The sequence below is a fragment of the Diospyros lotus genome, chromosome 6 (assembly GCF_014633365.1).
Source record: "Diospyros lotus cultivar Yz01 chromosome 6, ASM1463336v1, whole genome shotgun sequence".
In the NCBI taxonomy this organism is placed as follows: Eukaryota; Viridiplantae; Streptophyta; class Magnoliopsida; order Ericales; family Ebenaceae; genus Diospyros; species Diospyros lotus.
Genome location: NC_068343.1, coordinates 10,223,996 through 10,243,161, shown reverse-complemented (window position 1 = coordinate 10,243,161; position 19,166 = coordinate 10,223,996). Strand labels below are relative to the sequence as shown.

Below are 19,166 nucleotides of genomic sequence, written 5' to 3'. Positions count from 1 at the left end.
AATCTGTGGTAATACAGCCAGATAAAATCTTCTCTCGAATGAAGTGACAATCTATCTCGATATGTTTGGTCCTCTCATGAAAGACTTGATTAGAAGCAATATGTAATGCAGCTTGATTGTCGCAAATTAATCTCATCTGTGATATCTCCCCAAACTTGAGCTCCTGAAGCAATTGTTTTAACCAGATAAATTCACACGTTGCCAAGGCCATAGCACGATATTCTGCTTCGGCACTCGACCTAGCAACAACCTCCTGCTTCTTACTTTTCCAAGATACTAGGTTTCTTCCAATCAGATCACAATATTCTGAAGTAGATCGTCTGTCAGAAGGAGAACCTGCCCAATCAGCATCAGAATATCCGACTACTCGAGTATGACCTCTGTCCTCATACAATAGTCCTCTACCTGGAGCTCCCTTAATGTACCTGAGAATTCGGACTACCGCATCCCAGTGGCTATCACAAGGAGACTGTAAAAACTGACTGACAACACTGACTGAGAAAGAAATATCTGGACGAGTGATAGTGAGATAATTAAGTTTTCCAACTAGCCTGCGGTATCTTCCAGGATCAGCAAGAGGCTCCCCCTGTCCTGGTAAGAGCTTTACATTAGGGTCCATAGGAGAATCTATAGGTTTACAATCAAGCATCCCGGTTTCTTCCAGAATATCTAACACATACTTCCGTTGAGAGATAATAATACCAGAACTGGACTGAGCAACTTCTATACCAAGAAAGTATTTAAGTAACCCCAAGTCCTTAGTCTGAAAATGATGGAAAAGATGTTTCTTCAACTGAATAATACCATCCTGATCATCACCAGTAATAACAATATCATCCACATAGACAACCAAATATATACACCTCCCCTGTGATGTGTGTTTATAAAAAATCGAATGATCAGACTCACTACGAGTCATACCAAAGTCTTGAATGACAGCACTGAAACGACCAAACCAGGCTCGAGGAGACTGCTTCAACCCATATAGTGAGCGACGAAGTTTACAAACCTGCCTAGACTCCCCTTGAGCAACAAACCCAGGAGGTTGCTCCATATAAATATCCTCCTGAAGCTCACCATGTAAGAAGGCATTCTTAATGTCCAGTTGATACAACAGCCAGTGGCGCATAGCTGCTATAGAGAGAAACAAACGCACAGATGACATCTTAGCAACAGGGGAAAAAATGTCACCATAGTCAAGGCCATAAACCTGAGTATACCCTTTGGCAACCAAACGAGTCTTGAGGCGATCAACCTGCCCATCAGGACCCACCTTGACAGTATAGATCCACCGACAGCCGACAAGAGATTTCCCTGGGGGTAAAGGAACCAAATCCCAAGTACCATTGGAATGCAAAGCAATCATCTCATCCACCATTACTTGTCGCCACCCCGGATCAGAAAGTGCCTCACTAACAGTCTTAGGTACTGAAACAGAGGATAAGGAAGACACAAAAGCACAAAAAGGAGACGAGAGACGGTGATAGCTAAGAAAATTATAAATGGGGTGAGGATTGCGAGAAGAACGGGTACCTTTCCTAAGGGCAATAAGAAGCAAATCCTCAGAAGGCAAGACCGCGGCAGGTGGAGAGACTGGAGCAGGATGTGAGGCAAGAGGAGTCGCTGAAGTAGTAGGAGATGCGGGAGAAGGCGCAAGAGCAACATCTCCGCCGGGAGGAGACCGAGGCTGATGACGCCGATGATAAACCTGCAATGGGGTAGAAGAAGGAACAGGGAGAATAGGAGCAGGAGGACTCGCGGGAAGAGGGATGGCCTTAGAAATGGGTGGACACTCGGAATGAGGCGAAGAGTAGAAAGGAGACGACTCAAAAAAGGTAACATATGCCGAAAGAAAATAGCGGCGAGTGTCAGGAGAATAACACCGATAACCCTTCTGAAGGCGAGAGTAACCAAGAAAAATGCACTTGATGGACCGAGCAGACAATTTATCATGACTGGGAGATAGATTATGGACAAAACAAATGCAACCAAAGACACGTGGAGGAAGAATATATAATGGTTGATCAGGAAACAAGAGAGAGTGAGGAATCTGGTGTTGAAGAACCGATGAGGTCATCCTGTTAATGAGATAGCAAGCAACAAGGACAGCTTTAGCCCAAAAGCGAAATGGGACATGATGATGTAGAATAAGAGTGCGAGCAGTTCAATCAAATGTCTGTTTTTACGCTCAGCAACTCCATTCTGTTGTGGTGTATATGCATAAGATGATTGATGCAAAATCCCCTGAGAAGACATAAAGGTAGTAAAGGGAATAGAAAAATATTCAGGGGCATTGTCACTGCCCAATACTTGGACAGAGGTATGAAATTGTGTTTTTGATTTCAGCACAAAAGGATTCAAAAATTGAGAATAGCTCAGAATGATTTTTCATTAAATATAACCATGTGCAACGAGAATAATCGTCGATAAACGTTACAAAATATTGAAAACCCAAAACAAACACAACACGACTAGGACCCCAGACATCAAAATGAACTAAAGCAAACGGGGACACAGCTTGATTATTGACACGCTTTGGAAAAAGAGTGTGAGACTACTTTCCAAGTTGACAAGACTCACAATGAAAAGACGACAAACTAGATAAACTGGGGATCATCTTCTGAAACTTAGCCAAACTAGGATGTCCCAAACGATTGTGGAGAAGAGCAGGTGACTCAGTCACCAAGCAAGCAATAGGCGATGCAGGAAGGTTGAGATGATAGAGACCATGCGACTCACATCCGACGCCAATCATCTGTCCCGTACCGCGATCTTGGATAGTAACAGAATGATCATAAAAGGTGATAGAACAATTTAAGGCACACGTAAGTTTACTAACAGAGACAAGATTAAAGGGACAATGAGGAAGATAAATGACAAAATCTAAAGGCAGAGAAGGTAAGGGTTTGGCAGTGCCAATAGCTTTAACAACCGCTTTGGACCCATTGACTAATGTTACAGAAGGTAAAGAAATAGAATTAGTAAAATGAGAGAACAAATGGGGATTACCAGAGATATGGTTAGAAGCACCTGAGTCCAGGACCCATGGTCCCAAAAAGGATGACTGAGCGAGACAGGCAATGGAATCACCAGAATGGGCGACAGAAGCAACTGTGGATGAGGTTTGATGGGACGTCTTATACTTGAGATACTCATCATAGTCAGTCCCAGTGAGAAGGACATATTGTGGTGGATGACCATCAAAGGACTCAGATCGAGAACCATCAGCATGAGCAGCATTAACACGAGGGCGGCCATGCAACTTATAACATTGTTCCTTAGTATGCCCCCACTTGTGACAATAGTTACACTTGGGGCGTTTACCTTGATTACCACAATCTCCGCCCTGTTCGCCACTACTCTGAACTTGAGAAGCCATGATTGAATGATCACCTGTAGAAGAGGGAGGCATCATAGGAACAGATGAAACCCGAAGAAGACGAGAATACACTTCATCCATAGTAGGTACAGTAGGACTAGCAAGAATCTGATCACGAACAGGAGCAAGCTTAGGACCAATGGCAGCAAGAGTACACACCATGAGTAACTTATCCCGCTGAGCTAGATTCTCTACAGCAGTCGTACCAGCAGATAACAAGGAGTTAAATTCAGCTTTAATAGAGACCATCCGACCAAGAAAATCAGGAAGAGTCAAACCTTGTTGTCGTAAACTGAGCAGATTAGACGCCACTGAATACAGGCATTGAATGTCATTAGTGTATAACACCTTGGCCTGAGCCCACAATTCACAGCACGTGGTATAGTTAGTATAGATCGGATGAAGAGAGGGATCAATTGACTGCCACAGGAGACTGCACAATAGAGCATCAACTCTCTGCCACTCGGGTTTGTTTGTGGTCACATTCTCGGCCTTGATAGTTAGATGATCCTGTAAGCCTTGACCCATACACCATAATTCAACCGCCTTGGACCAAGAGATATAATTGGAACTACCTATCAACTTCTTAGTAGAAATAGCTGGATAGAGAGACAAAATACCAGAAAAGGAGCCAGATTTACTAGTACCATTCATGTTGGATAAAAGGGAGCCCTACAATATCAACAAATCTGAAACCAAAGGGTCAAATAAATCAAAAAATACAGGCTTGATGATTTAGCACAAAGAATAGGTATGCTGGAGCGACGACAGATGGCAGATGCCGGTGATCAGCGGCCGCGGATGGCGACGAAACCACCTGGGCTTGGATGGACTGAAGGAGGCGAGTCCAATGGTGAAGACAGCGTTGCAATCGGAGCACTAGTGAGAGAGATCGAAGCAAAAATGTCTCCGTGAACAGTGCTAGAGAGGCGGCGCGTGGCGGCGGCAACGGCGACGATCCTCCGGGAGTCAACAGATCGGAGGCCGGTGAACGCAACGGCGGCGGTGGTGTGCGTGATCGGTGGCCGGATGGTGAAGACCCGCAGCTGACAAGTAGCGCGCGTGGTAGAAATGCAGTGGGTGGCGACGGCGGTGGCACGGCAGGCTACGGCGATCAGTGGCGACGTGACCGACGGTGTTCGTCGATGATGTGGGCGGCGGCGGCTAGGGTTTGTATGGTGGCTGCTAGGGTTTGTATTAAAAGCTAGGGTTTGTGTTTTGGTTCTGATACCATGTGAAGCTTAGGAAATAAACCTAGCTTTTAATATGTATAAAACCACTTAATAAAATTCATAGACTATACACCTATATATATATATACAAATACAATTGGCCATGGGCTCTATATTAGGATTAACCCTAAACTATAACCATATAATTCAACAGTGTAGTTGATGATGATGATGATTGATAGTGTGATATTGCATTATGTAACAATTGCACATACTTTCTGCCCAAGCATTTTAAACATTTTTTTTAGTTTTCAAGATAAGAAAATAGTGTTCTATATTCAGTAATGTAACATGTTTTTCCATTTCCTTCTTTTTTTGGAAATTGAAAACTGTAAATAAAGTGAAAAATTAGAGATGGAAATTAGAAACTGTTTTCTGTAACTAAACAGGCTTGTTTCATTGGATTATTTGTTTTTGTCATGCTTCTCTCACTCTCTTTGCAACTCTAATTGTTACCTTTTTTCTTGAGAATTCTTTTTTTCCCATAGTTTTTCTTTATGGTTTCATTGGAGAAGAAACCATTTTGTGATTTCATGGTGTTTATCTTGCTAGTTATTATTATTATTATTATTTTGGGGGGGCATACAATGGCAATGGCAAACAGGATTTTGACCTAACATTTTTTGTGGAAAGTAGCTACTTCAGACCTTAGAGTTTTGGTCCTTGACCACTTGCAATATTTTAATTGGATAGTTGGTGTGTTTTCTATGGACCTTTTTATCCTTTGGATTATGTTAGGTTGCCTGCTTCCTGTATCCTCTATTGCTATCTTTTCCAACCAGGAAGCATGAAGGCACAGCAAGAAGATGACAGTGAGAGAGTGCAGAAATATCAGTTCCCATAGTATTATGATTGGCCCACCGCAAAAATATAATTCATCATGATTTAGTTAAAGTGAGAGTGTGCTATCTCAATTGACTTGGTTAAAGTGAAATATCATTCATCATTATTAATTGCACTTTATCCTAACTAAGTTAGGGTCAGTGATATGATATTCATAATGTCAATTGACGTTTGAGTCACATTGACAATACAAATCCATGTAAAAGAACAATGTGGCAAAATTTTATGCTGGATGCCCTTCTTAACACAATCCTCTAGGGAGGGAATGATGAGATAGAGTTACAAAACCATCTTCATATGGAAAAGTTTCAAAGACAGTGAGGAATGAAGATAATTAAAGTGAAATATATACCGTCCTTATGGTCCTGATTGATTTTATAGAAGCAGATGCTAGGGTCTTAGACATGCTATGTTAGGTTTTAAAGATTAATAGTTGATGTATCAATGTGTCAAAATGATAGAAGGTGAAGATCATAAAAGTAGCTCAGACAGAAACAAGTGAATCCTTTGCATGCATATTTGCCTTATGGATGAAGTGATTGGAAAGTTTAACAAATTGGAAATCCAGCTGGTCCCATATATGCACATAACTTTAGTTGAACTCTTAAGGTGAGAACAAATGCTAAAATGAATGTTAAAGAACCATGAAGGTATTCTTTAAAATTATAAGGCTTAAGGTTCATATGGCTCATAATAAACTGAAACCTGATTTTGGTTAAAAAAGAAAAAGTATGGTTACTAGTAGTTCAGCTTGTTAAGGAGTTATGGGAATGGGAATTTTTTTATACCTATTTCTAAATTATTGCCTACAGAATCAGTTTGATACTTTCAGGATTGCCTTTAGGATGGTTTATGGTTGACTTATACTGATACAATCAATGGAGACTTCTATAGGACAGGTAAAAACCAATTCACAAACTGTAGTCATAGGTTGTAGGTATTGCTAGGATGGCGAGGCATCATGAAGAATACCTGGTCAGGGGGTTAAATCATATGTGGTGGTCTGTTATTCATTAGAAAGTATATGAAGGTGGAGTGGTGTAGAACTCAAACTCATGAGGTTGTTGTTTGCTTATGTTTAACAGAGAGTTCAAGGTAAATGTTGTGCAAGTGAAACTTATACAGCAGTCCAGACTCCAGATAATGTTTGGCTTGAACACTTAATGCGACGCTCAGAACTTAAACCGAGAATCAAACTTTCATAAACTTAAATAAAATTTCAAAACATGCTTTATAGAATTCATTTAAAATCTAGAGTTTATTATTGAAAAAAAAACTTTATTTCAACAGAAAGAAGGAAAGGAAAAAAAGACTTGGACTGGTTTATCTAAAAGACATCCTAAAAAAAACTGAAATTAAATTCTGGAAACCCTTTAAAATGCCACCACACGCCGCATCCATGCTCCAACCTCCTTATTCATTGCCACCTAGGGGGGGGGGGGGGGGAACATAAGGGGCGGTGAGATAAATCTCATTAAGTACAAATGAAGTACTAATCGTATTTAAACATGGGATAACTTGAACTTGCAACATGAGGAGACATGATAGATTCTACCAACTTGTAGGGGTAAGAACCTTCGTGCGTAGCTACTAAACTCCGGTCCCGAAGCTTGCTTGTAATCATGACACGAGGGACCATGAAACTTGATTTCATGAATTTATTTAAACACGAAGATAGTTCATAATGCACTTACCTTCAACTTGATTGGAATAAAAAATATCTTTAACTCTTTTTTTCTAATCAAAACCTTCACACCTTGTTGTCTTGCTTGTAGTAAGAAAGGAATAAGGGAGTAACAAAGAAAGAGAGGGAGGGGGTCGGCCAACTAAGGAAAGGGGAAGTGAAGAATTGTGAAGGGGGAAAGCCATATTTATAGTCAAGAATCCTATTTGATAAGGATCCCAATCAAATATCCTCTTTTCCATAAGGTGAATTCAAATCTTACCTTATCTCTTATCAATTAGAAATATTTAAATCATATCATATCTAGAGAAATCAATTTATTCATATCTCCTCTTTTCCATAAGATAAATTCAAATCTTACCTTATCTCTTATCAATTAGAAATATTTAAATCATTTCATATCATATCATATCTAGAGAAATCAATTTGTTCATATCTTCTCTTTTCCATAAGATAAATTTAAATATTACCTTATCTCTTATCAATTAGAAATATTTAAATCATATCATATCATATCTAGAGAAATCAATTTATTCATATCCATAAAATTAAAGAATCTAACCTTATCTCTTATCAATTAGAAAGATTTAAATCATATCATATTATATCTAGAGAAATCAATTTGTTCATATCCATAAAATCAAATAATCTTACCTTATCTCTTATCAATTAGAAAGATTTAAATCATATCATATCATATTTAGAGAAATCAATTTATTCATATCCATAAAATCAATGAATCCTCAAGAATATTATAGAAATTCGTGTGTCATGGTATGGCTAAAATCTGGACTATCTAAACTTTTCATTTTGGTCCCCAAATTATGGAAAAAATGACGTTTGGGTCCCTAAACTATTATAATTCATTTTTTTTTTTTCCCCTAGAATTATGTTTAATGGTCACTAATGATGGTTTCAGGTGTTACACTTGAAGGGTTAGCTTAGCATGGTCAATCCTCATGATTATTTGAACAAAGCCATAAATAATTGAAAATATGTTATAGGAAAAGAGTGGCTACCATAACTTTATAGGAAAAGATTTTATAGGCACAAAGCCATAACTTTTACCCTGCGAAAAGTGCTTGCTAATCTACCATGTAGCCAGACTGGTCCAGATCCTGTGCTGGTTCTGGATATGATTTCTAGATGTGAAAGTTCTACATATCTCCTGAAATGATATTACTTCTTTTAAAGAAGTTAGCATATGCTCTTTCATTTTCTGTTTCTAAAGTATTAGCACTGTTATATGGTAACAGGTCCTTAATCACTTGGAAGGTACTAGAAATCCATTACCACCTTCAATCCACAACTTCTATGTTCTGATTGAGACAACAGGCAGTGATGAATCTTATGACAGGTAAGCTACTTGATTGTTTATCCACTAAAATTAATTCTTCCTTTCTTTTTCTGAATTTAGTTGTCATCTTAAATAGTTATCAGCTTTATGGTTTTGTCAAGTTGGCTTTTTGCATGGTCATGAATTGAGATAGGTTTCTTGCATTCCTCTTTCTTTTTATTGTTCAAGTCATCAAGTAATGGAGGAATAGAAAAATGACTTGAGTTAATTGACCATGCACAATGACCCCAATGCTTGAGTTTATTTTGAAACAGTGTTCTTGTACTGCACTCTGTGAATATGAGCTGAATCTAGGATGTCATGAGTGGTGTTACCTTGTTCAATTACTCTAGGATGTCATGAGTGGAGTTACTGGCCATTGTCCACTATTAATTTCTCTCTTATGAACGACCAGAGGATCAGTTTTCACATGGCAAAGATTGAATCAATTCTCTTCTAAGATAAAAAATTACCAAAAAACAGTGGAGTCAGAAAAACAATAGCAAGCCGGAATTTTTGTGGCAATCATTGTGAGTGAATACTTTGTATTTTGGCAAAGTTGCTGATCTCTTTACTTGTTTCCTTATATGTATGTTATTGTTTGGTTTTGTTATAAAGGAACTTTTTTGAAAATCTTCTTCTTTTTTTTTTTTTTTTGTCAAGTGTGAATCTTCTTTTTGTCTGGTTGATTTTATAGATTGTTACATTCTTGTTGAGCTTTTCTGATTATGTTCCTGTTAAGTTTCTGTATGGCTAAGGCTCTTATAGTGCCGTTTGAACATTTTTTATTAAATGGAAAATAAAATATAAAGGATTGCTTACTATTTAAGTTTAAAAATCTTTGGAAATTTTGTCTTGGGCACAAGCTAAGAACTATTCAAATTTGAAAACTTAAAAGAAAGTTTGTTGCAGACCCCACCTAGTGGGATTATAGCTTGATATGTTGTAAATTGTGAAAGTTTTGCTTAGATTTTTTTGTTATTTTTAGTAGGGACATATTTAGTTGTTATGTACAATAAAGATGAGTGATAGGAATCTGACGTGCCAGCAGATGTAATGGGGTTAGAAATGTTCAGCAGCAGAATATTAGATGTATACGTTAGAAGAACTTGATACACAGTATTACTTTGCTAAGCAGCAGAATAGTTTTATGATCTTCCTATATTGATCAAATCAAAAAATTCTTGTGTTGAAAAATTTCTATCCTGTTGGTTATAACTGCACCTGGTGGGATTAAGTTTTTTTTTTTTTTTAATTATAATAATGCTGGAATCGGAGGAAGCCCCGACATCTAAAACCTTCGGCAACAGCCGTCACCTTCTCCCCTATAACCAGCGGAGCCAACCCAACCGGGCAGTCAGGCTGGGCTGGGTAAATTCGGGTCAAAGACCCATGCCAGTGGCCTCTCATGTAGCGCAATGATACAATGCCACACTGTCCAGGGCGAACATGCGACCTGGCAATACCCAACTATGAAGCACGGAAACGGCTCGAACGAGCCGTTTCGCCGTTCTCGAACCGTTTCGCGTTTCGGAAACGCGAAGACGGCCCGAAACCATGTTTGGGCCGTTTCTGTAAATTGCGAAACATTCTGGGGGGAGTTTCGCAATTTACAGAAACATGTTGGAAACGCGTCTCCCGCAGGAAATGCGTTTCCAGCGACTAGTCACTTGCAACGAGGAAGGTCACCGAGAGGCGAGGCGAGATATGTAGTGTGCGGCGACGGTTGACGGTGAGGCGAGAGATGGAGTGTACGATGGCGGATGGCAGTCGGCGATGAGGGTGAGAAGCGAGCGACGGTGGCAGAGACATGTCGACTGTGAGAGAGGCGAGATCGAAGGCGAGGGTGAAGGTAAGAGAGTTGTCGATGGCGAGAGAGGCGAGCGATGGTGGCAGAGATGCGTCGACTGTGAGAGAGGCGAGATCGAAGGCGAGGGTGATGGCAAGAAACTCGTCAATGGCGAGAGAGGCAACGACGATGGCAGAGACGCGTTGACTGTGAGAGGCGAGATCGACGGCGAGGGCGAGGGCAAGAGACGCGTCGACGGCAAGAGAGACGACGACTGTGGCAGAGACAGTTGAAGCGGCGGCGATCGGCCATTGAGAGCGAGCAGCGAGATAGGGCGGCGGCGGCGGTCTGCCATTAACAGCAACCACTGATGCAATTTAGGGTTTACATTATTTATAGTATATAAATTATAAATTTAATATTATTTATATAATTTAATTATTTAAATTAACAGCAACCACTGATGCTGTTATATAAATAATATTTAATTTAAATTAACCACCGATGCAATTTATAATATTTATATAATTTAAATTTATAAAAATTGCATCAGTGGTTCTGTTTATACATTATTTATATTATTTATATAATTTAAATTTATATTATTTAAATAACTATTAATTAAATTATATTATATAAATTATATGCAATTAAATTTAAATTTTAATTTAATTTCACATACACCCCTATATTTTTAAAAATTACAGTTTACCTTGCGTTTCCATTTCCTAATTTTTTTGAAAAATACCATTTCCGCGTTTCCCATTTCCGTTTCCGTGCAACATAGGTACCCAACACCCAGATCCCATGCAGACGACCGCTCGAGCTACCCCGTGGGGTTAGGGATTAAGGTTTAGTGGTGGTGTTCTGTCGGTTTATTAAGAAAAGAAATATTTAAGAGCTCAAACTGCTTTGGTCTCAGTTTATATGAGGATGTAGGACCTGTGGGCCGTCCTAAACCAGGATATTGTCCTGGTTGGGTGTTTTTCATCTATAACATCTTCATGGGATTCTTTTCCCTATCCTCTACCTTTCTGTTATGAAATTCTCGTGAGAAAAATTCTATGAGAATTATTAGATTACAAATAATTAAACAATGAAACCCATACTCATTCCCTCTTTAAGGGTGAAAGCAACATTGAATGTAGTTGTCATCTTCAGGATGCATGGTTGATTAGATGAAATAACAGAGAGTAGCAATAGAAATTTTCTCATAAGAAAAATTCTTAAAAGTAACACCAACCCTGTTTCCCTTTTGTGCAACTGTTTTTGCTGTAAGGCTTCAGAGTGGAAGTAAACTGGAAGAAGAATAGCAGATTTGCATGGCAGATTAGCAAGAGGGCCATGCTGCAATGGTGATTCTTGTTGAGATACCTGTATTTCCTTTTTCTTTCTTTGTCACGACTTTTAGACATTAATATTATACCTCTTTAACTTTTGGGCCTTCCTTGCAGACTCCCACGTCTTGGAGGGTAGGGGAGAATTCAGATAGAAAATGCTGAGTTCCTCCTGACTTAGTTTCTGATATGTGTCCTGGGAAATTCAAGTTCTTGCTATATTTCATCTCTTCCCTTATACATGCATATAAGCCTGTGGATTAGTCTCTGTAAAAGTTCCAGATAATATCATGGACAATTTTTAACTCCAAACTTCACTTCTGCCTTGGTCACTTATTGAAGAGGGTAATACATATCAAAATTCTTTTGATTTTTATGGAAGTAGAATACTGACTCAGGTGCGGGCATATGAAGTTTATAACTCTGTGTTAAGTTGTAGCATTGGTTGTTCTGGAAGTGGTTGTGTAATTTTTCACTTGTTTTGATATTTGGTATAAATCTTCCCTAATCACACTTAATATTCATTCTTGACCTCTAGTATGTATGTTTTTGTTTTTAAAATGTAAATTTTACTAGCTATCTTAAGTTTATAACCTATTGCTAAATGATGAAATTTTTAACTTGAGAATGCGAATTCAAAGGCCATGATTAATCTGCCTCCCAACTCCTGTACTAATTCCATGCATCTTTATGCACTAGTTAGTCAATAAATTCCAAATCATCATACACCTAGAAAGAAGCCATTTACTTTTCAACTTTAAGTTCCTTAAGCCTGATTCAAGTTTCACTGTGGTTTATGATTTGCAATTTTTTCAGCTGCGATAGCATCATTATTTTGTGATGACTAACTTTAACTTTGCTCATGACCTTTCATCTGATTAGGATGAATTTCTGTTGTTTGGAATTTCATATCATGAATACTGGGACTGATGTTATATTGTTTGGATTAAAAAATTTATATTCATGCCTCCAGAGAGAAACTTGAAGCCTTCCTACTTCGTTCAATGGAAGGTGGTTTGGTATCTGATGGTGTTCTGGCCCAAGACATAAATCAAGCATTATCCTTCTGGCGTATCCGTGAGGTTCCTCTACTTCACATGAATGTCTATATTTTCAATGCTTTTTATTTTTATTTTTTTGTCACCGTTGGTAGTGTCTGACCTGTTGAAAATACCTTAAGAGTCATATCTTGATGATTAGAGTTAAGTATTCATGCAAAATTGCTTCACTACCCATTTGGATTCTCATCTGTTATAAGTTATTTCTCATCTTCCTTTTGTTTCTTTCGGTAAGTGAGTGGAAACTTTATTTAGAAAAGAAAAAGATAAGCGTTGAGGTTCACCATTCATCTCCCAAGAAGACATAAAGACTTAATGGAACCAGTCAAAAGCTCCTCCTTGAGAGGTTACCCCAACAGCCTACTGTTGAAAGAGAGAACCAAAGAACTGAAAAATCCAATCTCACTTAATTCATCCGTAGGTTACAGAATATATACAGCTTTAATTCTAAGTTAGGCAGTCTTCCAAGAAGAGAAAGTTGCCTAAACAACCTTAGGAAATATCTACAATAAGGAAAGATTGTACAAGATGCAATCCACTAGTAATACAAGGAAATAAATAAAACAACAAGAATAAAGGAATCAAATCAGAACAGCAGTAAAAGGAAACAAACTAAATAAGAAACAAATCAATATCAGCCACTGAAGGAAAGAGCAGTTCATGCGTGTAAATTCCAACACCTACCATTTCAAGTTGTTATGCACAAGAACATCATAACTGAAAGAACAATAACCTCTCACGAATTGAGAGGAATAGACAAAAAGAAAAACATTGTACTGGAGAATTATATAAGTAACTTTCTCTCAACAATCCTAGGGCATAGGTGTAAACTAAACTTCAACCAAATCCACCTTGTTCATGTTTCTTGGACCTAGTAGGGATGCTTCTTGCTTCTAGCTAGCCACTATTACATTCTGAATCTTCACCTCAAATTCTCTTATTGTTTTCCTTAGCTTCCTTAAAAGAAGTTCCCCTTTCATTCACACCTTCAAGTTTCAGGTTCTTGCTAGATGCATTCCTACCAAACATGTCTTTGCCTCCTTGGCATTAGCCCTTGTGGAAGTTAATACCAATGCCCTCCCGGCCATTGATTTAATCACTTCCTTCTTGGGAACAGGAAGGTATCTAGAATATATTTGTCAAGGGTGTAAAGGAGGCACTAGCAACATCTCATTCCAATTCTTTGACATTAACCTTCACAAGATCTCTCACCTCTTGTTGGATAACCATGGAGTCATAATTTTGTAATTAGAACTCAACTTCTTCTCTATTTCATGCTCTCATTTGTTGCATCTTCTTTTTGACCTCCATGCTGGACATCAGTCATGACTTGGTAATGACTTCTTCTCTATGTTGTGCTTTCATATGCTATATTTCTCTCTCCTTTGGTTAAACATATCATAACTTAGTGATTAGAGTGTAAATATTTATACAACTTGACCTTCTCTATCCTGCCTACCCCATATAGTGGGATTAAGGCTTGATATGTTGTTATATATTAACCTTCTCTATGCTGTGGTCTTACCCAGTATAATATTCTTTGACCCTTTGTACCGAGAAAGGATTAATCCCATTAAATTAAATCAATAGATTTTTTTATTAGTTTGGTTTCTGAAACTTAGTTCATAAATCTTTCAGTGAATTGTGTAAGAATGGAAAAAATTCTTCCTTGCTTTTACACTGTTGCCAGGCTAAGAATCTCTTTTACCATTGGTCATTATCTGTATTCTCACCACTAAATCCCTTTCCCTTCTCCATTTGGTTACTTCTTACTAATCATCTCCCTTTATTGGATGTTACTTTCATGTCCTGTTGGTTGAAGATATTGGATTTTTTTTTGTTTTTTTCAGAAACACAAAGTTCCTGCAGCTTTAGCTATTGCCCATGAAGGGATTTGGCCTCTAAATTAATCCACCATGTGTAGGTACTTGCCCTGGTAAATTAAATGAGCTAGTTTAGGTTAACCCTATAATTTGTATTGGTATTGAATGATGAGGATCTCTGGTAGCAACCTTGTTAATGTAAAACAGGACCAAATTCAAAATAGGACAAACAGTTTTTGAAGTGAATGAAATGTGAAGCTGGTTACTGTATTGTGTTGTATAAAATCCCCTACAGTAGCAGCTTTTCTGCTTCCAATAGCAATTGGTGCTTGGAAATGGGTAAAGATTGCTTTTAGGTTGTTTTATTTCTCTAAATGGCTATTTTCTTAGAACACAATTTTCTTAGAACACGATACTGATCAATGACTATTATGTCGCGTTTCCATGTACTGGTTGGTTTCACAATATCAAGAGTGATTGAACACAATCATAATAATTTCTTTATTCACCTCCACCTCATGAAACTTTTCCATATGAAGATAGTGTTGGAATTTTATCTCACCATTCCCTCGCTCTAGAAGCTTGCTTCGGGAAGGGTTTTCGGCATAAAATTTTTTCACATTGTTCTTTTGTATGGATTTGTATTGTCAATGTGACTTTGAGAAGTCAATTGACATTATGAATGTCGTGCCACCAACTCTAACTTGGTTCAGATGAGGTGCAGTTGATGATGATAATGATACTTGATTAATGAATATTTTAGCTCTCTCCACTGGATATGATGGTGATGACTTAGTGGGAAAATAGTCATTTTGATGATATATGACAGTTGGGGAACCTTCACCTTGCTTCTTAATCTATCAGTCTAATGGGGCTGTGGAGTGGATATTCCAAAAGAAAACGACTTTGACACCAGTGTTATGATCAGACATGAAAAGCAACAGCAACAAAATACCAAACCTTAATCCCACTATGTGGAGTCAGCTAGATATAGAAAGCAAAACATGGAAAAAAAAAAAAATTCCTATGCTACATGCACCACTAATGGTGTTATTTTCAGCATCCATTAGCTAAGATGCAATTTATGTTACAAATGAATTATTTGAATGCAATCTTATTTTGGATGTAAGTGAAAAAAAAATGGAAGACATTTGTTCAAACTTTTGAATATCATTTTAAGTTAGGAGCTTTATCATGCTTTCAGAATATCATTTCAGAATGGCCTTCGTTTAATTTCTTTTATATTGATTGTCACAGGGTATACCAGAAGCATTAATGAGAGCAGGGGCTGTGTACAAATATGATTTATCAATACCTGTTGACAAGATGTATGATCTTGTAGAGGCAATGCGGATACGTATTGGTAACCTAATTATCTTGTTCTGTCTTCCCATTTTGGTGCCATGGCAAGAGATTAGCTCCATCTGGAGAATTGATATAAGACTGGTGTTTAGGCAAGGATTTTTGAAATGACTAATGGATGATTTAGTAAAAACTAGAAAAAAATATAAAAATTACTCCTACCTGCATAAATGAGTGCTTTTACTTTTTCGTTACTTCCACCTGGTCTTGATAACTATTTTCATGATCTTTGGCTATCTCAGAGGATAAAATTTCAAATTTACATCTCTAACCTTAACTGAAACCTTTTAGGTTCTTCAGCTAAAGTGGTGGGATACGGACACCTTGGAGATGGTAATCTGCATCTTAATATATCACTTCCAGAGTATGATGATACTGTAATTTTCATATTCCTGCTTTTCCAAACACTTTTTGATGTATTCTGAATTGTTCAGCACCTAATCAAATGGACATATGGTGCAGGTTTTAGCAAAAACTGAACCTTTTGTTTATGAATGGACATCCAAACATCGTGGGAGCATCAGTGCTGAGCATGGCCTTGGACTAATGAAAGCTAATAAAATACACTACAGCAAATCTCCTGAAAGTGTGAGTCTTCATGAGAAAAATGTTCTGCTTAATGTTATAGCATCATCCTCCGAAGGAGATCAAATCTATTAAAGACTTTTAACAATGAAACTCCACCTGTGATTTGAATTCTTCTTTGACATACCATGAGTTTTGTTGAGAGTAAAAATAATAATATAAAAAATAAAAATTAACCCTCTTTCTACTAGTTTAAACTTTTAGATGAGGTAGTGGTTAACAATATAGCATAATATCAGAGCATGCAAAGGTTTTGAGTTCAAACCTCATTGCTAATAGCTTACTCTCCTAAAGCAATGTGAGTCCAAAATCTGGGATTTTTTTTTTTTTTTTCAAAATTCCCTTATACCTGACTAGAGGTAACTTTTTTTTTCTGTAAATAGACTAGAGATAACTTAAGCCACCCAAAATTTGGGTTAACTTCTCTTTTAAGTTTTAAAAATCAATCTCTAACCTTTAGTGGGCAACACCCTTAAATCTTATCTTTCTTTAATTGCCAATTAATTTAAGGATGATCCAAAATTAATTTTGAAAGCATTTGGATTGAACCAAATTAATCCTTTGATGTTAAGAAACATTATTCCTAATGTTTGAAAATATTACCATGTGTTGGTGTCAACCATTCTCATGAAAATAAACCATTATTTGTTGGGTTTCCATGTTACAGTCCCCTTCCGAAGCCTTTGCTTGCCTTTGCTTAATGCAATTGTTTGACCAGTTAAACCTTCTCCAAAACTATTTTTCATTAAGCAGACTCTTAACAACGCTTATTATTTTAATTATTTGATAAATTAAAGATTCTCCAAAAATTATTAATTATATCTCACTGGGAAGCTCTTTCACTGAGCTACAACATCTCAAAATTTCAGCTCATTCAGACTTCATTTGACCCCTCAAATCATCACCAAAGTAAGAAGAATTTCAGGGACCTGATCTGGCACTTCTAGAATTTTATTTCAAAATAGAACTTCTCTGTTTCAAAATGGGACCTCTTATTTCTACCCCTATAGTTCAAAACTTAATATATTTATTTTCATTCTGGAATCTTATTTCGAAATTAAAACCTCCTTATTTCAAAACTTACCCCCCCCCCCCCCCAGCTGGAAAATGGTGTTTTGAATTAATGAAAAACCTTAGAATCTTTGAGTTTTATTCCAAATAACTTAATCCAAAACATGTTTAAAACTAGCTAAAATGTCTAAACATCACACCTCATACAAATTACATGAAATAAAACTCACACCTCATACAAATCAACCATCATTAAGCGTCGATAACCTATTTCTACTTCAAAACAGTACAAAGTGAGTTAAATAATCCTTTGTTTAGTGCCCAAAAACTACAAAATGAATCACATGTTACACCTTTTCAATCATGGCTTCCTATTTTATAAAATGATGAACAGGAGAATACCAAGAACTACTTCAAGGAAAAACTTCCATTTCTTCTTCACTCTTCCAGCTTCATTGAGAACACGTTGATTGTGCAACATTAGTGTTGCCACTCAGTAAGGGTTAAGAAAACTGTTTTTGCATAAATGACATGATAACAATGTTTGAGTGATGTAAGAGCATGGAAATTAACTTGAATGTGTTTTCATCAACATTTTTTGCATTTTCCATGTAAACTAGGCAACATATAACTTCAGAGATAACTGTTCATTTCGTGCATTTTCGAATACTAACTTCTGAGATAACCTCAAAATGAAGCTTCGGTTTGGAAGAGGCTTGAAGATTGTAGGCTTTCTCCTCTTTCTCTTTCTTTCTTCTCTTTTCTTTCTCTTTTCCCTTTCTCTTATGGCTGAAGTGAGGTAAATGAAATAATTGAAAATTCAGTAACGTTTGGTTGGTGGTGAGGTGCTGTTTGAGGAGGCAGGAAATAACAGTATGTACATGGTTAAAGTTTGATGTTTCTTCACTATAAGATTGCTCTGTTTGATCCCTCCTTTGTTTTCGGACAATGAGTTTTCTCTATGAAAAGTTTAAATTATGGAATCTATTTGGACAGGTGCACTTAATGGCTTCCATCAAGAAGTTGCTGGACCCTAATGGGATACTCAACCCATATAAGGTGCTTCCAACGTCCCTCATGTCCTGAACTGGAGGTAAGAAATTTGTTCCAAGTACCTTCTTTAACTCTGAATAATCACAACATTGCTTTCTAATGAGTGGTTTCAATAGTCTGTCATGTGTATTAGATTTGCCATAAGATGCAGTGACTGAGATGCAGCCAGCTGAATTGTGAGGAATTGACTCAACGAGCATATGAAGTCTTCATGGTGAGAGAAAAAGCTATTTCAAGCATTTGGTGGAGATTACACCTAACATTTAACATTTAACTGGTTATCAAAATGCATGATGTTATGAATACATATTATTTCTTTTGAGTTGAAATTTTGTTTGGATGTGTTTAATGCTGTCGTAGGAGGCTAAGTGGAAAATATCTGACAGGCAAGATCTCTCGGTGACAATCACAGTATGATCAGTGTTGTTCACAGTGATGATCCTTCATGTTCCTCAATGCAGTTGACACTTGTTCATTATGGTGATGTACTAATTTGCTGGTGGCAATTGACTATCATTGCTTGAAGTACTTGTTTTCAACTTCATGCAACTTGTATACATCGGTAATCACTTGCAGGAACCATGTAAAATATGTTCATTCAAGTGATAACCCAATTAGCTGACCCTTCCTTATGGATTAAAGCTTGGAATTGTTGTTGTTATTAAGTGACCACC

At 37.4% G+C, this 19,166-nt stretch overlaps 1 protein-coding gene across 6 annotated transcripts in view; it reads left to right on the top strand.

Moving 5' to 3' along the window:
* LOC127804009 (D-2-hydroxyglutarate dehydrogenase, mitochondrial) overlaps positions 1-19,133 on the top strand; it is a 45,339-nt gene extending 26,206 nt beyond the window's left edge. For 2 of the 6 annotated variants that reach the window (XM_052340709.1, XM_052340710.1), the window contains exons 10-17: positions 8,395-8,495; positions 12,574-12,682; positions 15,739-15,844; positions 16,135-16,220; positions 16,306-16,431; positions 18,436-18,532; positions 18,609-18,706; positions 18,853-19,133. In XM_052340709.1, the coding sequence (XP_052196669.1) occupies positions 8,395-8,495; positions 12,574-12,682; positions 15,739-15,844; positions 16,135-16,220; positions 16,306-16,431; positions 18,436-18,525 (618 nt within the window). In that variant the 3' untranslated portion in view covers positions 18,526-18,532; positions 18,609-18,706; positions 18,853-19,133. Of the gene's footprint in view, positions 1-8,394; positions 8,496-12,573; positions 12,683-15,738; positions 15,845-16,134; positions 16,221-16,305; positions 16,432-18,435; positions 18,533-18,608; positions 18,707-18,852 lie in introns of those variants that run through there. The other 4 variants (XM_052340714.1, XM_052340713.1, XM_052340712.1 and 1 more) reach the window with 4 other exon arrangements.
* Positions 19,134-19,166: the final 33 nt, after the last annotated feature.